At 42.2% G+C, this 22,042-nt stretch overlaps 1 protein-coding gene across 4 annotated transcripts in view; it reads left to right on the top strand.

Moving 5' to 3' along the window:
- Positions 1-22,042, top strand: part of igsf9ba (immunoglobulin superfamily, member 9Ba) — a 66,703-nt gene that overhangs the window by 14,566 nt on the left and 30,095 nt on the right. For all 4 annotated transcript variants that reach the window (XM_069712916.1, XM_069712917.1, XM_069712918.1 and 1 more), the window contains exons 2-5: positions 2,793-2,990; positions 9,512-9,658; positions 16,422-16,573; positions 21,461-21,578. In XM_069712916.1, the coding sequence (XP_069569017.1) occupies positions 2,793-2,990; positions 9,512-9,658; positions 16,422-16,573; positions 21,461-21,578 (615 nt within the window). The remainder of the gene's footprint in view (positions 1-2,792; positions 2,991-9,511; positions 9,659-16,421; positions 16,574-21,460; positions 21,579-22,042) is intronic.

Consider the following 22,042-nt stretch of genomic DNA (forward strand, 5'->3'; position numbering starts at 1 on the left):
AAGACACTTGACGTCTCTGCCATCATTTGTTATCTGACACCCCCGCTCATGTTTGATGTGTCTCCTAAAAACAGCTGGTCACAGACTCCCAGACTTCTGGCACACTTTTTAATTGCTGGCTCTGGCAGCTTTACACCCTGGAAACATAGTGTATGTAAAAGTGGACGTAGCCTGCAGGTCTGAAAGGCAAGGCCGATGCTGATGTGCCATAAACTGCAATACCACCGAGGGCCACTAGAAGTTAGCTCCAAAAAAAGCTCTGGCTCCAGAGACTCTCACTCAACTTTTCTCATGAAATATGAAGTCAGGACATTTCATTATGGCGTCATTCGTTAAAGTCACTCCGTCTTATTGGTTTTCTGGCAGTCAATTTTATTATAATACCATCATCAATCAGATATTAGGCCTCAAAAAGTGGCATGTTTGGAGGCTTGTCTGTTTGATTGACCGCCCTGTGGTGGGCGGAGCATAGTGTCCTCGGATACCCAATCAGATCGAGTCAGATCCACCGCTCGCTCCTCCCTAGCTCATCCAAATATGGTCACTTCAAAAATAGCAAGATGGTGATGTACAAAATACCCAGCAGCACTTCACAAACCAACGGAAAACTATTGAAAAATCATGTTGCGTTACTATGACAACCGCCAACCATGAGTTGTCATCAATAGTCATAGCTGTATATTTAGCAGGGCATTTAAAATTATTTTTAATTTTTATTACATTTTGACACTTTTCAAAATATAACACGGTGTTAAAATTGTGTTGCTTGTAAATATTGACTTGTTTTTGATTCACGAACACGTTTTGATAATCGTCCAGAAAATGTCTCGCTGCATTTCGCAGAGAAATATGCCTAATTGGCTTTTTTTTTTGTTTTGTTTGTTTTTTTGCCACGAGTCAGATGAGATCGATCTGTGTGATAAATATGAGGCTACAGCCAGCAGACTGTCAAATGTCTAACTATTCCTTTAAGCAAACCACTTTGGGATTCACTGATCCAGAATTTATTTTTTTGTTTCTTTCCTAAATAAACTATAACAAGTAAACAGAGTGTCATATGAATCAGCACCTCATGAGGTGTTGATTATCATAATGGCTTTTAAAGGTGTTATTAAAGAGGCTGCAATGGAGCGTGCTCAGGTGTGAATTTCAGACTCTCGGCTCAGCCTGAAAGGTTTAGTTTAATTGAATTTGTTGGGCTTGTAGCTGGATGGGACAGGTTTGCTCATGAGTGCATTAAGAGGTCAGAGTTCACAAGGAACGAACAGCAGGGCAGCGTCATGCCGACAGAATCTCTCTGCAACAATCAGCTCCGGTGTCATTCAGTCGTAGTGATCTTTATATTTAGCATTTAGACATGCTGCAATGTGCAAACACAGAATTCCCCTCAGTTTCATTTTCATGGAAAACGTTGCTTTTATTACTGGCAGGATTTAGATGCTACAAACAGGTGCATTCTGTTTTGTTCTTTGTTGTGGCGGTCAATCGAATAGAATATTTGCTGTTCAGACTTCTTGTGCGGGTCAATCCGAGGCCGTTCAGCGGTCACGTGGGTTTCATTGGGTCATGCACACTTGTGTCATTTAGTTTGTGTTGCTCATTAGAGCTCAGGGTACAGTACCATGGCTGATTTTTCATATTAAAGAGCCACAATAGCAAATCAGATTCCAGCAGTGAGGCCCGTAACTGGCCGAGCACATCCCCACCTAAAAAAAAATGTAATTTGATTAAATCTGCTCTGTTTCAGTCTCAAATCTGTGCTGAAACGAATAAAGTGGATTAAGTCTGTCACAGGATAATGGAGATTATACTGGTAAACACAATCTCTGAGTGGTGCATACGGCCTAGGGGCGGAGCCAAAGCTTCTTTTTTTTTTTTTTTTTTTAGACAGAAGAACTGGGTGAAAATATGTGGGTTATGATTTCAGTGTGTGCAGTTGTAAAGGCAGCGCTTGCCGTTCGTGCAACTTTTCAACAGTGATGGTGGCCGCACATTTTCAGAGGCGCTAACGGCAGCTGCTTTGAGCCATAATACCTCCAAGCCCTCCCGCATTTGTTCCCCTAGTAAAGATGATCCCTGATAATGCAAATGATACTGCTAATGAAAGCGTTAAGTTATTCAGCTGGTGCGTCTCCGGAGTGAAACGTCAGCACGTCTCTTGATCCCCTGAGCGATTTCACCCCCCCCCGGACGAGGGTGGGCGGTCCTGCTCCCTCTGACGGTGGAGACGTGGCCGGCTCAATGAGAGCGGGGGTGGCAGCTGGAGAAAATCCATTCCCAGGGTGAACGTTCTGCTGAGGCAGGTACGCCGACCTTTGAGTCATCTGATAGGTCAGCGCTCGGCAGCGTGCCTGGACATTTCGTGGCTAAACGCCAGGCCTGGTGGTGCTCATAGTAAAGCTCATCTGAGCAGCAGCCAGGGATGATCAATGGAACCCCTTGGCAGCTTGTTTATAGTACAGTATGGCACCGCCACAAAACACTCACCGGGCAGATGCAGGTGACAGATGACGGTAGGCCGCCGGAATGAGGGAGGCGGATGAAAGGGAGAGGGTTTACCCATTCAGAGTGTCCACTGCCATCTCAATGTACAGCACAGTAGACCTTCAGCAAAATGTAGTTTTAATCCATTAGTTTGGTCGATAACCTTTAATTGCCACTTAATTATTGCTTCTCGATTAGTCTTGGATGATTTGAATGCAATGAGATACCGCTGCCTGGTTTGCGTGAGGATTTTCCTTCACCTTGATCTCTGCCATGTCGGACTCAAAGCTGCTTCTTCCTTCCCGCAGGTGCCCACGGAGTGAGAGAGGAGCCCCGGTTTGTGACGGCGCGCGCCGGAGAGAGCGTGATCCTGGGGTGTGACGTGTCCCCTCCCCTGGACGGCCAGCAGCCCCCCTATGTGGTGGAGTGGTTCAAGTTTGGAGTGCCTATTCCCTTCTTCATCAACTTCCGCTTCTACCCTCCTCATGTGGATCCAGAGTACACTGGTAAGACGAGAGTAATCCAGCGCCGAGAGAACACAGAGACACTGTGAATAAGATAGTTTGATCTGTAGCGGATTTAGCCTTCAGACTTTTGAATTAATGAGGACTTGGATGCATCTCGGGATGAATTTTTATTTGCCAAGCACAGTTAATCCACAGGACTTTGTCTTGTTGACCCGGCAGCAGAAACCAAGTTGACAAGAGAATTTCACACGACATACTGATAAACCATGGCCAAATAGAGGAACATCAAGTGGGACTAAAATGCATATAATGTACAACACTGTACAGCTACACCTATCACTGCTGAAAACCTGATGTGATTACAGTTTGAACTGGATTTCAGCTCAGGCAAAAGTTGTGAAAGCTGGTAAAATGACAATTAAAGATGCATAACATTTCCTTCAGATTTTAATAATGGAAGTAGAAAATAATTGGGGTGCTCCAATCAATCGGACACCGAGATATTATCTCGAAGCACATGATGTAAAAGTCTCTGGGCGTAGCTGAACGGCGTCACCGGTCTGCCAGTACATCCAGGTGTCAGAATTTTTTTTTTTTTATTATTCTTATTAATATAAAAGAATATAGAGAGATATTTCCCCATCGCACTCAAGCCCCAGATACATGGACTGCTTTCTGACACCCTATAGAAGCTGAACGGTGACATGAGTTACATAGAAACACCTCTGAGCCACAGAGAAAGCACCACGAGCTGCTCCTTCATGCTCTGTCTGCTGAATTGTTGGATAAAGATGGAGAACATGGTGGCAGCATCAAGTCATCAAGCAGATGCTGCTTAGAGAGTGGATAATGCTGCACATGTTGCCTGCCAATAAATAAACATTTGTCAAATCATGATACTTTATTATCTCTTAATTTTAATACATAATATTGTGTTGTTAAGAATAGTTGAATAAATAGATCATTCTACAGGATAAACAAAAAGTTTCAAATAGATCTGAGCAACCTTAAGAAGTAGTTTGGCATTTTTCTAATTGTTTGAAGATTGACGTCACTCTCATGTCTGTACATTAAATATCAATTTGAAGACATGAAACACATTGCTTAGTTTAAAAATATCCACATACTAGCACTCGCTAAATAACACGTTATGACCCATAAAAACAAAAAACAAGGCATAAATAAACATTGAGTGTTTCTTTGTCAGGCACAGTAACTTCCAGAGTCCTTGCTGGGTGCCTGGAAACTTCATGCTAACAGTGAGACACTTTTCCTCTCAAAGACACAGTCCTTCACACGATCCCTCACATAACCACCACGTGTCTTTCTGACACTTCAGTTTCAGTTGGGATTAAACAAACGAGACATAACGTGGTAATTAGTGAGCTGTTGCGGTGCCGGCAGGTAGATTTTGTTACCTTCATGTAGGTACTACCAAACTGACTTTCTCTTTTAGTTTCCAGTGGTTCTGCTATCTTCTTAGCCAACCCTGCTAGAAATACATCTTTATGCCTGATGTTGACTTTGTTTCAGTGCGGATTGGATTGAGGAACCAGTGAAGTGAGGAGCATGTCTCAATCCATCGTAAATCTGCCTTTGTGAGTCCATCAAACTGATGGTTACAGTGATAAGATAAGATAAGATAAAATAAGACTTTATTAATCCCACAATTGGGAAATGTAGTTGTCACAACGACTTGAAAATACAGGTAGGAAAAAGATACGTACACAAGAAGAAAAAATTACAAATGAGGATGCAATAAAAAAAAAAACAATTGTATAAATACACACACACAAGCTATATACACAAAATATATAAATACACCTTGATATGAACTGAGAAATATAAAAAATAACAATTATTGCGTGTCGGTGATACAAAATATATTGTTAATTGTAGGGTATATTGTATAGTGCACAGAAATTGCACATCCGTGATATGGATTGCTTTATGAGTAAAGTGCATAGGGTACATATATATTATACAGTATAGTATGAATATACAGAAAAAAATGAATATAGTATGAAATAAAATGTGAGGTATATATTTGTATATTAATAAGTAGTGACAATATTCTATTAAATATGATATAATATAAATACAAGTACCCGACATCCGACTCAAAAAGCAGATATGATATATTACTACAGTAGCATTACAGAGTTGAGCTGCATAACAATAATCATCCTGTAAACATTTCTGTGATTGTACTGGACGCAGATTTCACCGCACTGCTGCAGACCTAATTATGAGCTTATGGCTGAGAGCAGAACCGTTTCTGACAACCAGGTTTTTAAATAGACTGCAGTGCAAATCCAATTTTATTGAGAAGACTGTACTGCAATTTCTGCCTGATCCACACTGGTGTCGTCCCCCCCCCCCCCAGAACGGTACTTCGGATGTTTGGGCTGTACGCAGAAGGCGATTACGGTAAACTGAGGCCTTTTGTGTGGTGTACAAAAAGGACTCTGCTGCCTTTATGAAGTCGTTCTGCTTCTTGAACTGCACTTCTTCCTGTTCCAACACAGCATTCAAGGCTGCATCCGCTGCGTCTGAGTGCATAGAAGGAAATAACCGTGTCTCAGCAATTTACTACTGCATTGTATATGCCTTCCCATAGCACAGGGCACATATAACACACAGTCCGTGGATTGTATTGAAACATCCTACCAACATATGGAAAAATGGAGGTGATGCACCATGAAAATCCTTTTTGTGTGTTTATTATTTACAATTATTAACAAATTATTGGCATGTAAATGAGAAATGAATGACTGACTCGATTTGTTAAACCTGCATTAACAAGGTGAACACCAGCTCACTGTTAGCGGTGTCAGTCTGCTGTTCGGTGCTGGACAGGTAGCTTTCAGTGGGGTTCAGATGTCAGGTGATGTTGTGGTCAAAATGATGCTCTGAAAGCAGCGAGCGTGAAACGGTCTGCATTTATACAGCGCTTTGTCACCTTAAAGCACTTCACAGCTTGTCTCCTGGAGGATTTAGCTCCCCAGCGTGAGTGCCCAACACATTTTTTATTTTTGTTTTATTTTTTATTGATATGAATTGTGTGAAAGGCATGTGAATGACATGGAATTCAGCTAAATCCCTTTCTCTGTGGGCTTTTCAGGCAGGGTCTTTACTGCAAAGACGCCTAATGGCGATGACTCGGTCTTGTGGGAGCCCTCCTTGTTGCTTTGTAGTGGCCACAGTGGATGTTGCAGCTGCTGGAGCGTTTCAGTGTTTACTTTAACCTGCCGACTATCAGCAGGACATAAACGAACAGCACTTTTTTTTAAACACTCGGCTGCGCTAACTTGGACTCTGCGGGTGAGCCCGCTGCCATGTGGCCTCAAGTCCCCAGTTGAGGAATTACCAGTGAACAGATGCAACATGAATATGGCCGGTGTCATTACATAGATTAAAGTGTATTCTGGGGATTGCATGTGCATGTTGACAGTGTGATAATGACACAGGATTGTAGCCTATGAGAAGCCCGTCAGGGCGGCTAATGGGTCTCGGAGCTCATTTGGGCTATTCCCTTGAATTGTTATCACTCGGTATGAACAAAATTGATGAATAGACTAAATGTGTGATTATTCCATTGCACAGCTGCGACCAAAACCGAGAAGATTACTCATGAATACTGTAGTTACAGTATCCACAAATCCAGACGTTTTCACTGTGCAGATTGTATTTTGATTTCAGAAATCCATTCAAGTTTATTGCATCAGTTTGTCTGTGTATGTCAGCATCAGGATATTAATTTTAGTGTGTAATTTAAACCTAAGAGAAGACATGGTCTCATTACAACTGTGTATTTTTCCTGTCTAATTTCATGCAAAATGAGAAATGTTATATATCTCCTTGCTACGCTGGATCGTTTTGCCGGTCTGTCCTGCAGCTATATGGAAATTATAACATTTAAAAACATCTATTTTTGTGCCTGCTCTTGCAAAGATGCAATCAATAATTCAGATGTGCAGCTTGTGAAATTTTAGTGTCAGATCCTCCCGCTTTGGGACGAGCTGTTGGAAAACTAAGTCATATCTCTCTTGCCACCAGGTTTATCCACAGCCTGCACATGAACAATATGGATATGTAGCTAATGTTATTATCGTCACCTGAGAAGGCTGCAGACTGAAAAATGCTGCCCTTTTCTTCGTCCTTTTCCTTTTTCTTCTTCACGTATATCCACTGGAGGATACCGTATCAATGTCACGGTCGTAGAAGGAGGTCATGTCACATATGCTGCGTTCAAATGGGGTTGTATTTACCTTGTGCATAAAAACAGTCCACAAACAACACGGCATGTACGCTGCTTTTTTCTAACAATCTCACGGTGCAATATAAGATTCAAGAGTGCAGTATTGAGTGCGAGTTATTTTTAAAACTTTTTTTTCCTTTTAACAAGTCGACATGTCTGCTAACAACTTCATAATTACTTCAAACTAAATGAAGAAAATGTGTCTTTATTTAACGCTTCTTTGAATAAAGCACATGAACTTTGCCTATTAGCTACATTTGTTCACTCTTTTAATTAAAACTCTTTGGGTTTAAAAGTGGGGTTTTTTTTCACACTGTATTTGCCAACTTTGTCACTTTGCATCTTAAGGATTTACTTTACACAGTTTTCCTATCTGACAAAGCCTGTAATGTGATCTGAACAAGGCGTCAGCCGCTGTGTTTTCACAGTAGACAGAACCCCGTACAGTGCAAGTGTTGTATGCCCAGGAGACCTGTCCTGACGTGGATACAGTGCTGTTAACTCTGTTTACAGCAGCACCCCTTTCACTCCTTGACAAATGGAAGCTAAGGTTGATCCCTACCCTTCACGCCATCACCCACCCCACTCAGCACTTCAATGCCCAGGCAGAAATAGACCTGACTTTTTAAAGACAAGCTACCTTTTTACTGCAAGACTGCAGTCCTCACTCCCCCCACTTCCTCTTTGCTGCTGTATTGATTTTCTGCTCACAAAATAACGTCAGTTTTCTACCCCAACTACGGCAGCAATCCCGGGGTTGGGTATCTATCTATTGCATTTACGGTGCTGGTGGAGCAATTTAACCCGCCCTCAACGTCAATCTATTTGCCTGACACTCATTTTGCAGTAACAGGAAACAGTGCTTACAGTACATCTACACATCAAAGTTGGGAAAAATGCTCCATCTCTGAATACTTGTCAGACAGAGCAGAAGCGAATGTTTTAGTCTGTTGGGCTGTCAGAGGCAGCCATGTGAGCAGCGGGCTGGAGGCTTGAAGGCAGACAGCCTAGCAGCTGAAGATTTCACCATGCCTGGTTTCCTGAACGTCTCTCATCCCTTGTGATTTCCTCCTTTTAGAATTCCAATTTATCCTGAGCCTTGAAGAAAAAAAGAGCCGGGGATGGAGAAGTTTTACAAGAAATATGATTTCCGGGAAGTTAGAAAGCTGGCTGGTCCTTTTCCACTTTGACACCAAATATACTTTTAATTCCTCTGAAGGTGTCAGCCGTCGGGCGGTTTCATGCATTAATCCGAATACTTCGAGCCAGATGGGAGTTCATTTATGTTTAAATATTGTGACATTTTAACAATTAAAGGAAAAACTTCAGTTTTGGGGATGTGTTCACTTCCTTTCTTGCGTAGAGTGAGGTGAGAAGTCTGTTAGATATGAAGCTACAGCTGGGAGGCAGATAGTTTAACATTAGCTTAGCATATATCTTGCAACAGAAAAGCACAGAAATAGACCAGTGCATCACTAACCCACAAAACCTGATGCACTTCAGTTTGACGACCGATTAGACCAACACATAAACTCACGAACACAGATAGCAAATACACACGTTTCCCAAATGAACTGCTTTTAAATCTACAGTTTTGCAAGTAATCCTTTGCGTTTGTGGGGTATGTAGATTGTGCAGGCTGTCTGTAACTGTGTGCGTCTACTCCAATGGTCCAAAGTCGTGGAAGTCAGGTTGATTGAAGGCTCTAAATTGCCTGTAGGTTTGAATGTACAGTCAGCGTCAAGGATTGTCTGTCTCTGTTAGCTCTGTGTGAGTCTGGCAGCCGGTCCCGGGGTGTTTTCCTGCTCTCTATCCAGTGCTTGGAAAGGCTCCAGACTGTTGCACTGCCTGAGCAGGAACAAGTCATTAAAAAAAAAAAAAAAAGAACCAAATAAGGAAATTGTTTGTCACATTCAATTTGGTCTTTGTGCATTAGAATAGGCTGGTGCTTGTGCTCATATTTAAAAAATGACTCATTCAAAGTCTGAGCCCTTCCTGAGAAAAGAAAAATTGGCAGAAGCAAGGATTCATTGCACTTAATGATGCATTATTTTTAGCATCTAGCCCACATTTGAGAATGCTGCAGCACTGTGACCTGTAGGCTACTCTTAGTGCAAAAGGAGCCCTCACCCAAACGGCGCTGCTGCCCTGAAACACTTAACCCCCAACTGCTATGATGAATCTCCGTGGCGACCAGCGAAGCCGCTAGGTGTGTGCAAATGTGTGCAGGAAAAGAGCATGTCTTAAAAGATAAATTTACAGCACTGAAGTGGTTCATTTCTGTCCCCTCTGTCTGCAGGTAGAGCCTCTCTGCATGGGAAGGCCTCCCTGCAGATCGACCCAGTGCGCTCGGAGGACCAGGGCTGGTACGAGTGCAGGGTCCTGATGCTGGAGCAACAGTACGACACCTTCCACAATGGCAGCTGGGTCCACCTCACCGTCAATGGTGAGTCATCCGGCCCTACAGCCTCCTCTCTGACCGGGGTGTCTGGGCGAAGAATCGTGCGTCACACACTTAATCCATACGTATTATTTGAGGGAATTTCAGACACAGCTTCAAACCTTTTAAAGCCGAACTCAGTGTCAGGGATTTGTTTTTGTTTTTCATTAAATAGATTTCAGCTAATTCCAATCAATCAGAAGGAACTAAATTCCCTTAACATTTATTAATTTATTGCAAAGATCAGTAGAGATGCAAATAATTGTATTATTTTATTTTACTGTTTGCATGTATTTAAAAAAACATTTTTAATCAGGTCTATTATAGAAGTTTTTAACGATTATTGACCGAGTTTTTATTATTATTATTATGTTTTCCTGATTTTTAGGATGAAATATAGTATTTCTTTAGTGCTTCATCATTTTCTTGTTTAGGTTACCTTTTAAAGGAAAATGCTAACTATTCTTTGGTTCTTAAATGTAAAGATTTGCAGCTTTGCTCATCTCATTTGGATTTTTATACTTTCAGAACAAATGGAAATTGCAATACACTTTGATTATCCCCACTCTTTCCTGAGACTTTATATAGAAATATCTTTTCTTGGTCAATTATTTTACTCTTGTTTGATTTAAAGATTTAAACTTTGAACTTAGTGGATCCTGATGCGTTCCCCTTTTATTGTCATTTAGTTGGCCAAAACCATCTTCTTTTACTGAGATTATATTTACAAAATAATGAATTGACTACTCGATAAAGAAATTGATAATAAGCCTTTCAGTCTCGTGGGTTCTTCAGGTGAAAGACTTGCCTCTCTGGTCCAGTTGTTTGTCTGTGGTAAGTTTTCACCATGCCCTGTTTTAGATCACACCTGCAGCTCCTCGGGTAGGAAAGGATGAGAGGCCGATTAGAAGAGAATTGATCGTGGCTAGTTTGAGGCAGTTTCCGGCAGGGATCGTCTGCGATAGTCTGAGAGCCATCAAACTGATGACCAGGCGGAAAAAAAATCTGCACCTTTGCATTTCCCAGGAATGCCCCATTGGCTCAGAGACTCCTGGGGGAAGTGTGTCTTCATATTGTTGCACAGCACCGCTGACAATGATGTCTTTGTGTTTCATGTTTTTAAACCCTGTATCTGTTTCATATGAGGACTGCATGTCAGAAAGATACCGTGCTAAGCCGCTGCCTCATGCACATGCATGATTCAGTGAAGAAACTGCAGCCATAAGACACATTTTGTTGTATTATTGAACTTATTTGCAATTTTGCTGGCTGTCTTTTTTGGTCACTAGTTAACGTGAGGGCTGGAATATTTCCGAAACAGGTTTGAAGAAGAAATATTCAGGCCAAAAGTGGTGATTTTTCTCTTGTTAGAGCTTCACAGGTGTCAAACTTCAGAAAGCTATAATCCTCTGTGAGACTTTGGGAACACAGTACTGTCAGGGCTCGTTCCCATGTATATTTTTGGGGTCTGTAAATTTGCTGCGAGTGCTGCGTGAAACTCATGAATATTACATTTTTCGCCAAGCGCATGTTTTTACGATGGCTGCAATACTCGTATTCGATTAATAATTGGAACGCGCGGCGTGTGAAATACAGTGTAAAGAACCATTTATAAAGTCCACTGCGCTGCATAATCACCGCAGAATAAAAATGCTGATGTGTATGAATGGTTATTACCAAATGCACAACATCATGTTTTCTCCTGTGCGCCAGCACACACGCACACTGCAAAGCACTTTGCCGGGTTTTGTGTGCGGCGCATTACTTTGACATGAGAGCGTCTCATTACGCGTGTTTGTGTGCCGCTAAAGGAGATCTCTGATTGCCGGTTAACGCTGAATGGGTTGAATAGGCCGCACTCTGCCGCCGAGTGTCACCTGCACACTCTCGTCATGTTCGGAGTCTGCGAACGTCTGTAGTCGCGAGTGCGTGAGTGTCTCGTTGCAGAGGCATGCTGCATCTCTGTGGCTGCCTCATCAATATTCACTCCTAACTGCTCCCTCCCTCCCTCTCTCCCCTCCCTCCCTCCCTCCCTCCCTCCACTGTTGCTCTCCACTCCTGTCAGGCCTTTCAACACAAACCGAGCTCTTTGGGCTGCAGCAGAACTAACAATATCGTCGCATACGTTCGCCGTTTTCTAATTTACGGCATTTTGCGTGACCTCATCCGTGCGTAACGTCTCGCGAGCAGGTGGACGTGTCGAACTGGTACAAATATTACATTTTTCTGGGGCTGTTATGTAAATAGCAGACAGACGTTGGTGGAAATATCACAAGCTGTCTCGGTGTCTAGACAATCTAACAGGGGAGTTCGTACGAAGACTTTCTGGTTCTGCTGTCCTCTAAATGGGAGTCTGTGAAGGAAGCAGGTGCCGTTTTCGTCTGGCGTCCACATAGACGACTACGCACTCATTTCCTTTGGCCGTTGGTATTTGCATACACTCCTCCTTTGAGTTCCTATTCGCTGGCCTTAACTTCCTGCCAAGCGGAGAGGGGGATTCATGCCCACTCAGTGGCAGGTGTCAGATGGCAAGGCCTTGTGCCCGAAAAAGACACTGAGGCCACTCTCTCGCTCTCTCTTTCTCTCTCTCTCTCCGTCCTCCCTCTCACCAGCCTCATCTCCCTTGTCCGCCCATTCTTTTTACGTCTCAAGCATTAAAAACAAAATTTAACATCACACCATCGGTTAAGAAATTATTTTAAGTTAACCATCCATAGTCGGACGTAAGAAATTAAACTCTGCAACTGTGTCACCGGGCTAGTGATGGGCTGGGATTTCTGTCCCGTTTGGTCGACGTAACAGGGGCCCAAATGGCAGCTCCATATATTCCAAGCATCAAAAAGTGCCATTTTTGGAGGCATGTCTGTTTGATTGACAGGCCTGTGATGCAGTCAGGTTACGGCTATCAGTGGGGTGGACGTAGCATCGCTGGATTTCCAATCAGATCAGTCCACCGCTCGCGCCTCCCATGCTGCTCCAAATATGGTCACTTCCTGCTCCAAACCGCTTCGAACCGCTCCGAACTAGAGAGATGGCGACCGCCAAAACTCGAACTCGAGGCTTCATAACAGCCTTTCACGAACCAATGGATGACGTCACTGTTGGTCGCCACTTGATTGGGATCACGAGGACACTACGACCCTAACTGCACCACAGGCCTGTCAATCAAACAGACACGGCACCAAAAATGATGCTTTTTGACTCATAATATCTAATTAATATTTTCAGATGGACCACCAGAAAACTAATAAGAAGGAGGGACTTCAGCTAATGACATCATAATGACTTTGAAGTTGAATGGGAGTCTACGGAGCCTGAAGTTTTTTGGTGCCAGCCTCTAGTGGCCCTCGGTGATATTGCAGCAGTTTATAGCTCTTCCACATTGGCCTAATTTTTTAAGACCCAAAAGTTACGTCCAGTTTTATATTCAGTGAATGGTCAGATCCTTCGCAGCTCATCCACATATGATTTCTACGGCTAAAAAAAAACAAGATGGCGACAGCCAAAATGACAGAAAGGAGGATTTAAAACCGCAGTTAACAAACCTTTGGGTGAGGCCGTGATGTTTTTGAGTTTTTGTTGACTGGGTTATAAGAATTTATGACTCTGTGTTTGCCTGATGTCATAGAGTGATCTAAACCAGCCCTGTAAGAAAAGGTGGAGGCAGCAAATGTGGCAGTGAATAAATAAGTCTTTTTTGTTCCCTTAATTATAATTTATTCTAATCGAGATTCTGTGGAGTACCTTGAGTGTGCCAACATTAGAAGAGGGAGGAAAGTGTCCTTGAGTGGCTCTTTCTTCTCTCGCTAACAGTTTACACTGAAACGTTTGAGGCTTATGATGTGAAATCAATGAAAAATGTGTACTCTATGTAGTCGCGTTCCCTGAGGAGCGGAGACAAGAAAAGAAAAACCGAGCGAGGGAATAAAATCACGGAAACACACTTCAGTTAGTGAAGAAATTACAGAAAAACGAGCGCCTTCAAAGAGCAGTCCGAAGCCTGCGTCTTAGTATCCAGGCCATCTGCTGACGTGCTGTCTGGTGTGCAGAGGAGAGCAGTGGGAGGGGTTGGGATCTTCAAGCATCTTTTAATGTATATAATTGATGAAGAGCTGCAGAAAGTAGGGCGAGAATTTAATGCTCACCTTACTTTACATTTTTGTAGAGCAACTCCCAGGTTTCCCAACCGCGGTGACACTTCCTGTGTGACGAGCAATACCTGACGGTGTGAAACAAATCCCAGGATGACCAACGAGGCTGCTGCTGTCACCAGCAACCGCCGCCATGCGTGACACGTACTTCCTGTCAGCTGATGCTCATTCCCTCGAGAACAATCTAAATTAGGATTAGAATTAATAACAGCACTGAGAGTGTTGGAAGAAGCACTCAATTCCTGTACTTATAAGGAAAATCAACAACACAATGTAAAAAACAAACAAAACATTATACATAATAATCATAATCTTTATTTACGTAGCACCTTTCTTCCAAGAAATGCAGCTTAAATTGCTTTGCAGCAAGAAAATTGCATGCACTTAAAGTGCCTCACTTAATAACAGATTTAAAGAAGCATTAAAACATGTTAAAAGGTCATTTAGAATGTAAGATAAAATGCAGAAGAACAGATCAAATTAAACACGAAACAACACAGTTGAAAATAATGAATGAAACAAAATATATATACAAACGTGTTAGACATAACATGTCCAGCATTTAAAGTCCAGTGAAGTAAAAGTGCAAAAATATTATCAGCTTTTACTGAAAGTATTCAAATTAACGTAAAAAATGTACAGATAATTAGTCTATGGGGTCGATATATTTTTTTATATACGGTGTTATTTATGTAATACTGATGCATCAATGTCTAAGAAACAGTTTCAGTTCTCAGATTATAAAAGAGGACGTAGCTTTCGCGTAAAAAAATGAGGCCGTTGCCGAAGAGCCATGAACTGCAAGACCACTGAGGGCAACTAGGGGCTGGCTTCAAGAAGGTTCTGGCTCCATAGACTCCCATTCAACTTCTCTCCTGAAATAAAAAGTCAAGAAATGTTTTCCACAAATCATAATGGTGACATTCACTAAAGTCTTTCCTCTTCCCTTTGAAAATAATTCCATCATTTATTCGTAGACATAAGCGCAGACATCGTATAATGTACCATAAACCAGTGCCTCACTTATCTGATCTGTTTGATTGACAGGCCTGTGATGCAGTCAGGTTTCATTTGTCATTTGTCATGACATAATTCATGTTCTGCTATAAAAACTTAATTTTGTTCAGTTTTTCTCTATTCTGATCTGAAATATGTGATAATTTAGAGGTGAGATTTCTTCTTGGTGGAACTTTTTACAACTCCGAAACGTGAAAAGAAGCCCCAACTATACGCCTGTTTTGTTAAGGAGCCACTAGTTACATTTTTTTTTAAATGCTTTGTATTCTATTGTAAAGTCGTTTTCATTCCCTGCACATTTTAGACGTTTTACTTTTCCTGTTTATGCCTTACACTTTTATTTTTGGGGATTTTTTGTTGTTGTTGTTGTTGTCCCATTTTATTTGTATGATTTTATTTGCTTTAATCTTGAATTTTTTTTTTTTTAAATCCCGGTTCCTCCGTGTAAATCACTTCGTAACTTTGTTTCGAAGAGTGCCGTATCAATAGAGTTTATAATTATGTAAAATTGTACTTGAGCACGGTGCTTGAGTAAAGGCACTTGGTTACACTCAACACGTACATGTTGCTGTGTCAGTAAATCAGTGAAGTAAATCTTGAGATTAAAGCTTCCAACTCTTATTGAAGCAGCTGCACAACGTTGCCTCTTAATAACTAAAACGATGCATCATGATCCGTTTAATGCAGCCGTTGACCCGTCAGCCGCACGAGCTCGGGATGCATAAATCAGTCGTGCGTTTTATTAGAATCTTCATTAATCTGCCGTATCATATAATGTAATGAGTGTTGGGGAGTGAGAGGGCAGCGTGGACAGACAGATGTCTAAATGTGCTAATTGGGCAATTTGTTTGCTCCATGCCAGGTGCTTGTGTGCAGTCTGAAGCATGGCAATACTCCCAGCGGCGAACAGTGACCCAGTTGAATATCGGTGCCTTTTTTTTTTTTTTTTCTCGATTTAACTAAACACAGCGCCACTATTTATATTTAAAGTATCATGCTGAAAACACCGACAGCAGCTGGCTCGGGGAGCTGCCGTTTACTGGCCTGTAGGAGGTGGTGAACAGCTCCCTCGTGGCTGTTCGTGAAGCTCAGGAACATCAGGTGGAAATGCAGAGATTTTGCAAAGTGGTTTCTCTAGGTTTTAAAAAAAAACAACAACAAAGAAAAGCAGCGTTGCAGGGGAGGTTGTTGTCATCACTGGTAAATGTCAGCTGGTGCGCAAACCGGCAGTCGCATATCACGCAGTGTCTGAGCAACAACACCTGTCCGATCTAGTTTTACTTCAATACCTCCATTGAAATGGGAAGCTGTTCAACTGCGCATGCTGACATTCAGTTAGCATCGAACAGCTGTCGGTCTCATCGTGGCACCACGGGAGAAGTCAGACGATCGCTGACGGGATTGTAAAAATATCATCTGAGAATCCTTCATTTCCCCCTCTGTGCATGTTGAGTAAAAACTTTGACCTTTGACCCACCGAGAAAAATAAAGCGAACCCTCATTTCATGGCACTCCGGCGAACAGTTGTTGAGATATTTTGCGCCGATATAAAGTGTGACTGTGGTCGTTTATAAAAAATGATTCCTTTATTTTCTCCACAGCTCCGCCTTCATTCACTGCGACGCCGCCGCAGTATGTGGAGGCGAAGGAAGGGGGAAGCACTCTGCTCAGCTGCTCTGCCCAGGGAAATCCAAAACCAATGATCAGCTGGCTGAGGGAGGGGGAGGAGCTCGCCACCAACACAAAATACTCGGTAAGAAACGCATAGTGGCGTAACATAACTGCGATTTATGATTGTGTTCAAAAATAGAAGCAGGGTTTTGTGCACAGATGGTGTCATCCACTGAGTCCATCTGCACCGCCAGTATGTTATGGACTATATCTCTCTCGGACTTATATCCCTTCATTCTGTTGTTGTGCTGCAGAAATATCGTTTCTTTTCAATTGAATTCGGTCAAATAGTACTTTAATCGTTCAAATTTATGTGACTTTAGTTGATTTTTGTCCAAAAAAACAATACAAATATCAGCAGTAAGTTATTTTACGTTAAACAACATGACGGGGGGGAAAAAAATAAAAAAAAATTGAGTTTTTGGTGTAAAAGGAGTTAAAAATTGCAGATATTTGGTGAAATTAGGACCCAAATTTGTGACCAATCCAGGATGAATGAATATCAGGCTAATTCTGCTTCCTTGTAATGTCTTAAATAGAAATTAAAAACACACCCTGAGTCACTTTTACATTCACACTCTTCAGGACATTTCTGAGCCTCCTTTGTTGCGTGGTGATGGCTGATTTTTTTTTTTTTTTTTTTTTTTAATCCTGTGGATAAACTCCCAAACGTAGACTGAACGTGGACAGTCTGATGTCACGACGAGATATTTCTGGCACAGCCGCGGCGTGGTTTTATAACGGCAAAAGAAAAATGTCTCCAACATCCCGAAACGTTCAGGCTCGCGGTGCTGATTCCGCTGCAGCGAAATCAAAAGTCATTTTAACGTGCAGCTCCATTACATGTGACTCAGAAACAAGCGCTGATGCATCGCAGCTGCGGGCTGTTGCGTCCCGAGTTAAAGCTGCGAGTGTCACTTCGTCTGGGGAACTCACTGTGCGATCAGAAACACGTCTCCTCTCTCCACCTACACGTCTCGCTGACGGCTGGATGCAACGAGGTCACGTCGGGGAGGGCGTCACGAGTTCGTCGTGCAGAACTCGCAATCGGAAGCAGACGAGGGCGGTGCGGAGAAACGGGAAAATGAAAAAAAAACAAAAAAGGAGCTGCTGGAAGGCTTCGGCTGGAACAGATTGGCGAATATGTCGACCGCGTACGAGAGCTTCGAGGGGGCATCCTTCATGCTGCTCGTAATTGTTTTTTTTTTTGTTTTTTTTTGGAGACTTTTATTCAAAGGTGGTTCGCCGCCTTCCTTTTTTTCTGCGTGCCTTTTCACATTCTCATATGTCCCTGATGCTGCAGTCTGCTGCGGGTGCGATCAACTCGCCGTGTGCGATGCGCTGCAGACGAAGCGACGGCAGCGTACGGGAGCGTCTGCTGAGCGGCTCCTTCGCTTTCACTTTCTGCCTTTTTTTGCTGCCTCCAGTCGCCTCTTTTTTAACACCGTCGCCCTCAGTAAATGATTAGACAACATTCTGATGCATTATTAATCCCCCCGCCCCCGTGCATCAATATTACATGAGTGCTAATATGAATTTACATTCTTCCCTCATCGGTTTCTCAGCGAGTCTCCTCTCAAATTTGGGGAAAAGCCCCATCTCGTGGTGAGCAGTGTGTGTGTGTGTGTGTGTGTGTGTGTGTGTGTGTGTGTGTGTGTGTGTGTGTGTGTGTGTGTGTGTGTGTGTGTGTGCGCGCGCGCGCATGAGGGCATATTTTCTCACCCACATACTCAGATCCAAGGAGACATCATGGAGAAAGGGAGGAATGTGACAGACAGGGTTAGAGAGGAGCAGGAATCCTCCTCATCCTCCTCCTCTTCCTCCTCCTCCTCCTTCTCCTCCTCCTTCTCCTCCTCTCTTTACTCTTCTTCATCACATGCACGGGAAAAAAAACTGACACGAAATGAAACAGCTGAGGAGAGGACAGAAACAACAGAACCAGATATAATTCCCGCTGGATGTGTCAGTGAAGTGCACGTCACATAAAATTGAGATTCTGCCTCCAACGCATGCCTCACCTTATCTCCTCATCCTCCTCCTCCTCCTCCTCCTCCTCTCTCTCCTTTACCTTAATCTTCTCTCCCTCACCTTGAATTGAGTTCAGCTATGGCTGAAATACTATTGGAACAGACGGATGACTGTGACATACCATCACAATCTGTTACTTACACTTACTTCAGTATTATGACTTGATCCAACAGCGATTCTTTGACTTATGGAAGATTCAATGCAACTTTAAATCTCAGTATTTGAAAAACAGGATGATCCCTGTGCTAGCTAACTAGCAATGTCAAGTTAGCTGTGTGTGTGTGTGTGTTTTGTTTGTTTGTTTGTTTTTTTGGTTTAAAGAAACCCTCACAGCATCCTTGTCACCAATGATCCCCGAAAATATAGAAATAAAATAAAATTTGATTGAACACAGCTGCGGGTCATTTTGACCCGAGGACAACACGAGGGTTAAAGGGTTGAGGTGGTGCGCCGGTGGTGGTGGTGGTGTTGGTGTTGATCGGATGAGTTGAATTCAGTTCATATACTGTGATTTACTGTGATGACAGCCTGGATACGCGGCTCGTATTAGTGTTCGCTCAGCCACACTGAAGGGCGGGCCGATCAGTGACCACTGTCGGTGCTTGAGTGCTTTGTCCCGCCCCTCCGTCGCTGTGATTGGACGGCTGGGTAAAAAAAAATTCAAGTGACGATTGCGGCGTTTTGCCCAAAGTTGAATATTATTCAACTCTGTGACTGGAAAAAAAATGCCGAACGTTCAGCGCTCACGGAGAATAAATGCTCAGCGCCTTGTTACACTGCTGGTGTTTGCAACTAAAGTAAAGCAACTTAAATAAAGACAAAGATGCAAATCAGGAAAAGACAAGTTATATTTACATGAATTAAGATAAATAATCTGCCTAAAACACAACTAGATGAGCCGTTTAAACTAAAAAACCAGGGTAAATGGATTTCAAATCAAAATAAAAGTTAATAATAATAATAATAATACAAAATAATTTTACTGGGTTAGACCAACAGTTTTTGCAGCGTGTGTGCTGTAACACTATATATATATTTACATGGTATCTCACTCCGAAGCTTTCACCAAGAATATAATTCATTGAAAGGCCTGACATGAACCTTAAATGAGAGCAGATCATTTACACAGAACAGAAAACAAATCAGTATTCTTTTAAATAATGACAGTTTTTTAATCTCTTCCAACTTTTTTTAATCAGCGCAAACGGCTTTCCAAACCTCAAACTGCTGCTTCACAACAAATCAGGGATGAGTTTTTCGCTCAGCATGCACACGTCAGCAGTGACACACCAAGTGTCATCGGACAGCCTCTCTTTACCACGATGAAGCCCACAGACGAGCAAAAGTTCAACGCGGCTTCGCTTGATCTTCTCGTTGGAAGCGTCTCCCTGGCTACGAATCGTCTGAGAGACAGATGAAGAGGAATAATTGTGCCGGCGCAGCAGATTCGGCCTTCAGCTGTGTGAATGGACCGACTACAGCTGTGTGTGACTTGAATGGACAGAGCCTTTTGCAACCTGCTGCATAATTTATGAGGCCGTTTCTATTAGGTTTGGTTAATGCGTTTCCCCGCCGCTCCCACCGGTTCTCATCAGAGCCTGCACGCGGACACGCGCAGTGGCACAGAGATACATGTTTCCATAGTTACCATATGCACCACTCAGACCTTGAGTTAATTAAAGCGGGACACATTTGTGACTTTAAAAGCGTGTGACTTATTTTCTGTTGATTAGATTGTCACCACAAACTCTATTTAGGAACGGAGGGTGTTTTTTATCTGAAGAGTTTAACTAAGAATCTCTCAAGTACAAATTATTAGTATTTTCATTTTCTGCTACTTTATACTGACTTTTCTCTACATTTATTGTCCAAGTTAAAATACAAACAAACAGAGAAAACATATAGCTGCTTACATTGTATTTAATTTCTTTACATTTTGTTTAATTGCTGTTTTTTTTTGTTTTCAATAGATCGATTGTTTCAAGTCTGTTCGATTTGTTTTATTTGTTTGATGTTGTGCACCAGTTTTGTCAATATATGTTGCTTCAATGTGCTTTATACTGACCTGAGACGCTTGGAAAAATAATGTTATAAAATAAACGACCTAACAGACGACCACTAAATAATAATAATCAGCAGATATTTTTATATTTGATCAGTTGAAGTAATTTTTAGTTGAATACTTTCCAGTTTCTCAAATGGGAGAATTTGCTGCTTTGGACCAAACAATAAACTGATTAATCAATAATTCAAATAATTATTCGATGCACAAATCAGGTTGACCCAAAGCAAAACTGTGCTTATACATTATTAGGCAAGACAAATTTAATTGTATAGCACATTTCTACAACAAGGCAATTAAAAGTGCTTTAATGCATTAAACATTAAAGGCACCAAGCAAAAGAAACACACCATAAAAGTACTTTACAAACAATAAAAATAGTGATGAAAACATTAAAATAAAAGAAACAAAAACAAGCTAAAATAGGATAATTCACGTATGAAATAAAAGGATAAAAGTTATCTATAATAATTTGTTTTACCATTTATCTGCAGTTTTGAGTTTTGATTGTGTACTTTTAGAAACATTTTCATTCCAGGGCGTTTTATTATTCCTTAATTTGCCAATTATTTCTCAACATATTAAATGTTCTGGCCTATAAAATAAGAATTGTAATTTGTCAGAGTTCAAAGATTTCTTAAAAGACGTCTAAAGCTCTGAAATTAATCATTTTTCTATCATAAAAGGCAGAGAAAACGTGCATATCTTTCCACTTGAGAAGCTTGAACTAGAGAAGTTTGGGTATTCTTCTGAGAAAATGAACCAAAGTCGTTACCAATTGATTTTCTCTCAGTCGATTCGTCGTTGCAGCGTTGAGTTTCTCTGAGTTTCTCGCATCATTTTGTGTCTGCATGTTTACCCCTGCTTGTTGAACTGCAGGTACACGATGGCAGCCTGACCATCCTAGGCATCACCAGAGATGACAGAGGGGCGTACACCTGCCGGGCCCACAGCGACCAGGGAGAAGTGCTCCACACTACCCGTCTGCTGGTTCAAGGTAACGTCTTCATCCGCTAAGCCGCTGCCGAGCCGTTTATTAATAAGTTGACAAATGCGTTTGCACGGATCGCCGGGTTTTTAAATGGAAAAACATGTTTTCCACTCGGTACCTGCGGCCCTAATGTTGCATTTGCATCGACGTGGCAGTTAAGTTTCATTATTTATAGTTACAGGCATGCAGCGCTCTGGTGTACTGATGTATGTAACACACCTTCTGGGTCTGTATCAGGCAGTCGATAGCTCAGTCTGGGGCCTCTCTCTCTCTCTCTCTCTCTCTCTCTCTCTCTCGGTGTGTGCGTGCATGTGTGTACAGCGGGATCCGTCTGCGAGAACGTCACTGTCTGTCTCCGGTCCATTAACCAGACTCTCTCTGCTCGACACAGATCAGATAGATGGTTGTGATAGCAGCCTCCAGGTCCTCTCAGGCTCCTGATACAGCAAGGCCACGGGGAGTTAACAGTG

Source organism: Brachyistius frenatus, unplaced genomic scaffold (assembly GCF_029030835.1).
Source record: "Brachyistius frenatus isolate BFR_SWC_R1_liver_20210118 unplaced genomic scaffold, ASM2903083v1 Contig_114, whole genome shotgun sequence".
In the NCBI taxonomy this organism is placed as follows: domain Eukaryota; kingdom Metazoa; phylum Chordata; class Actinopteri; family Embiotocidae; genus Brachyistius; species Brachyistius frenatus.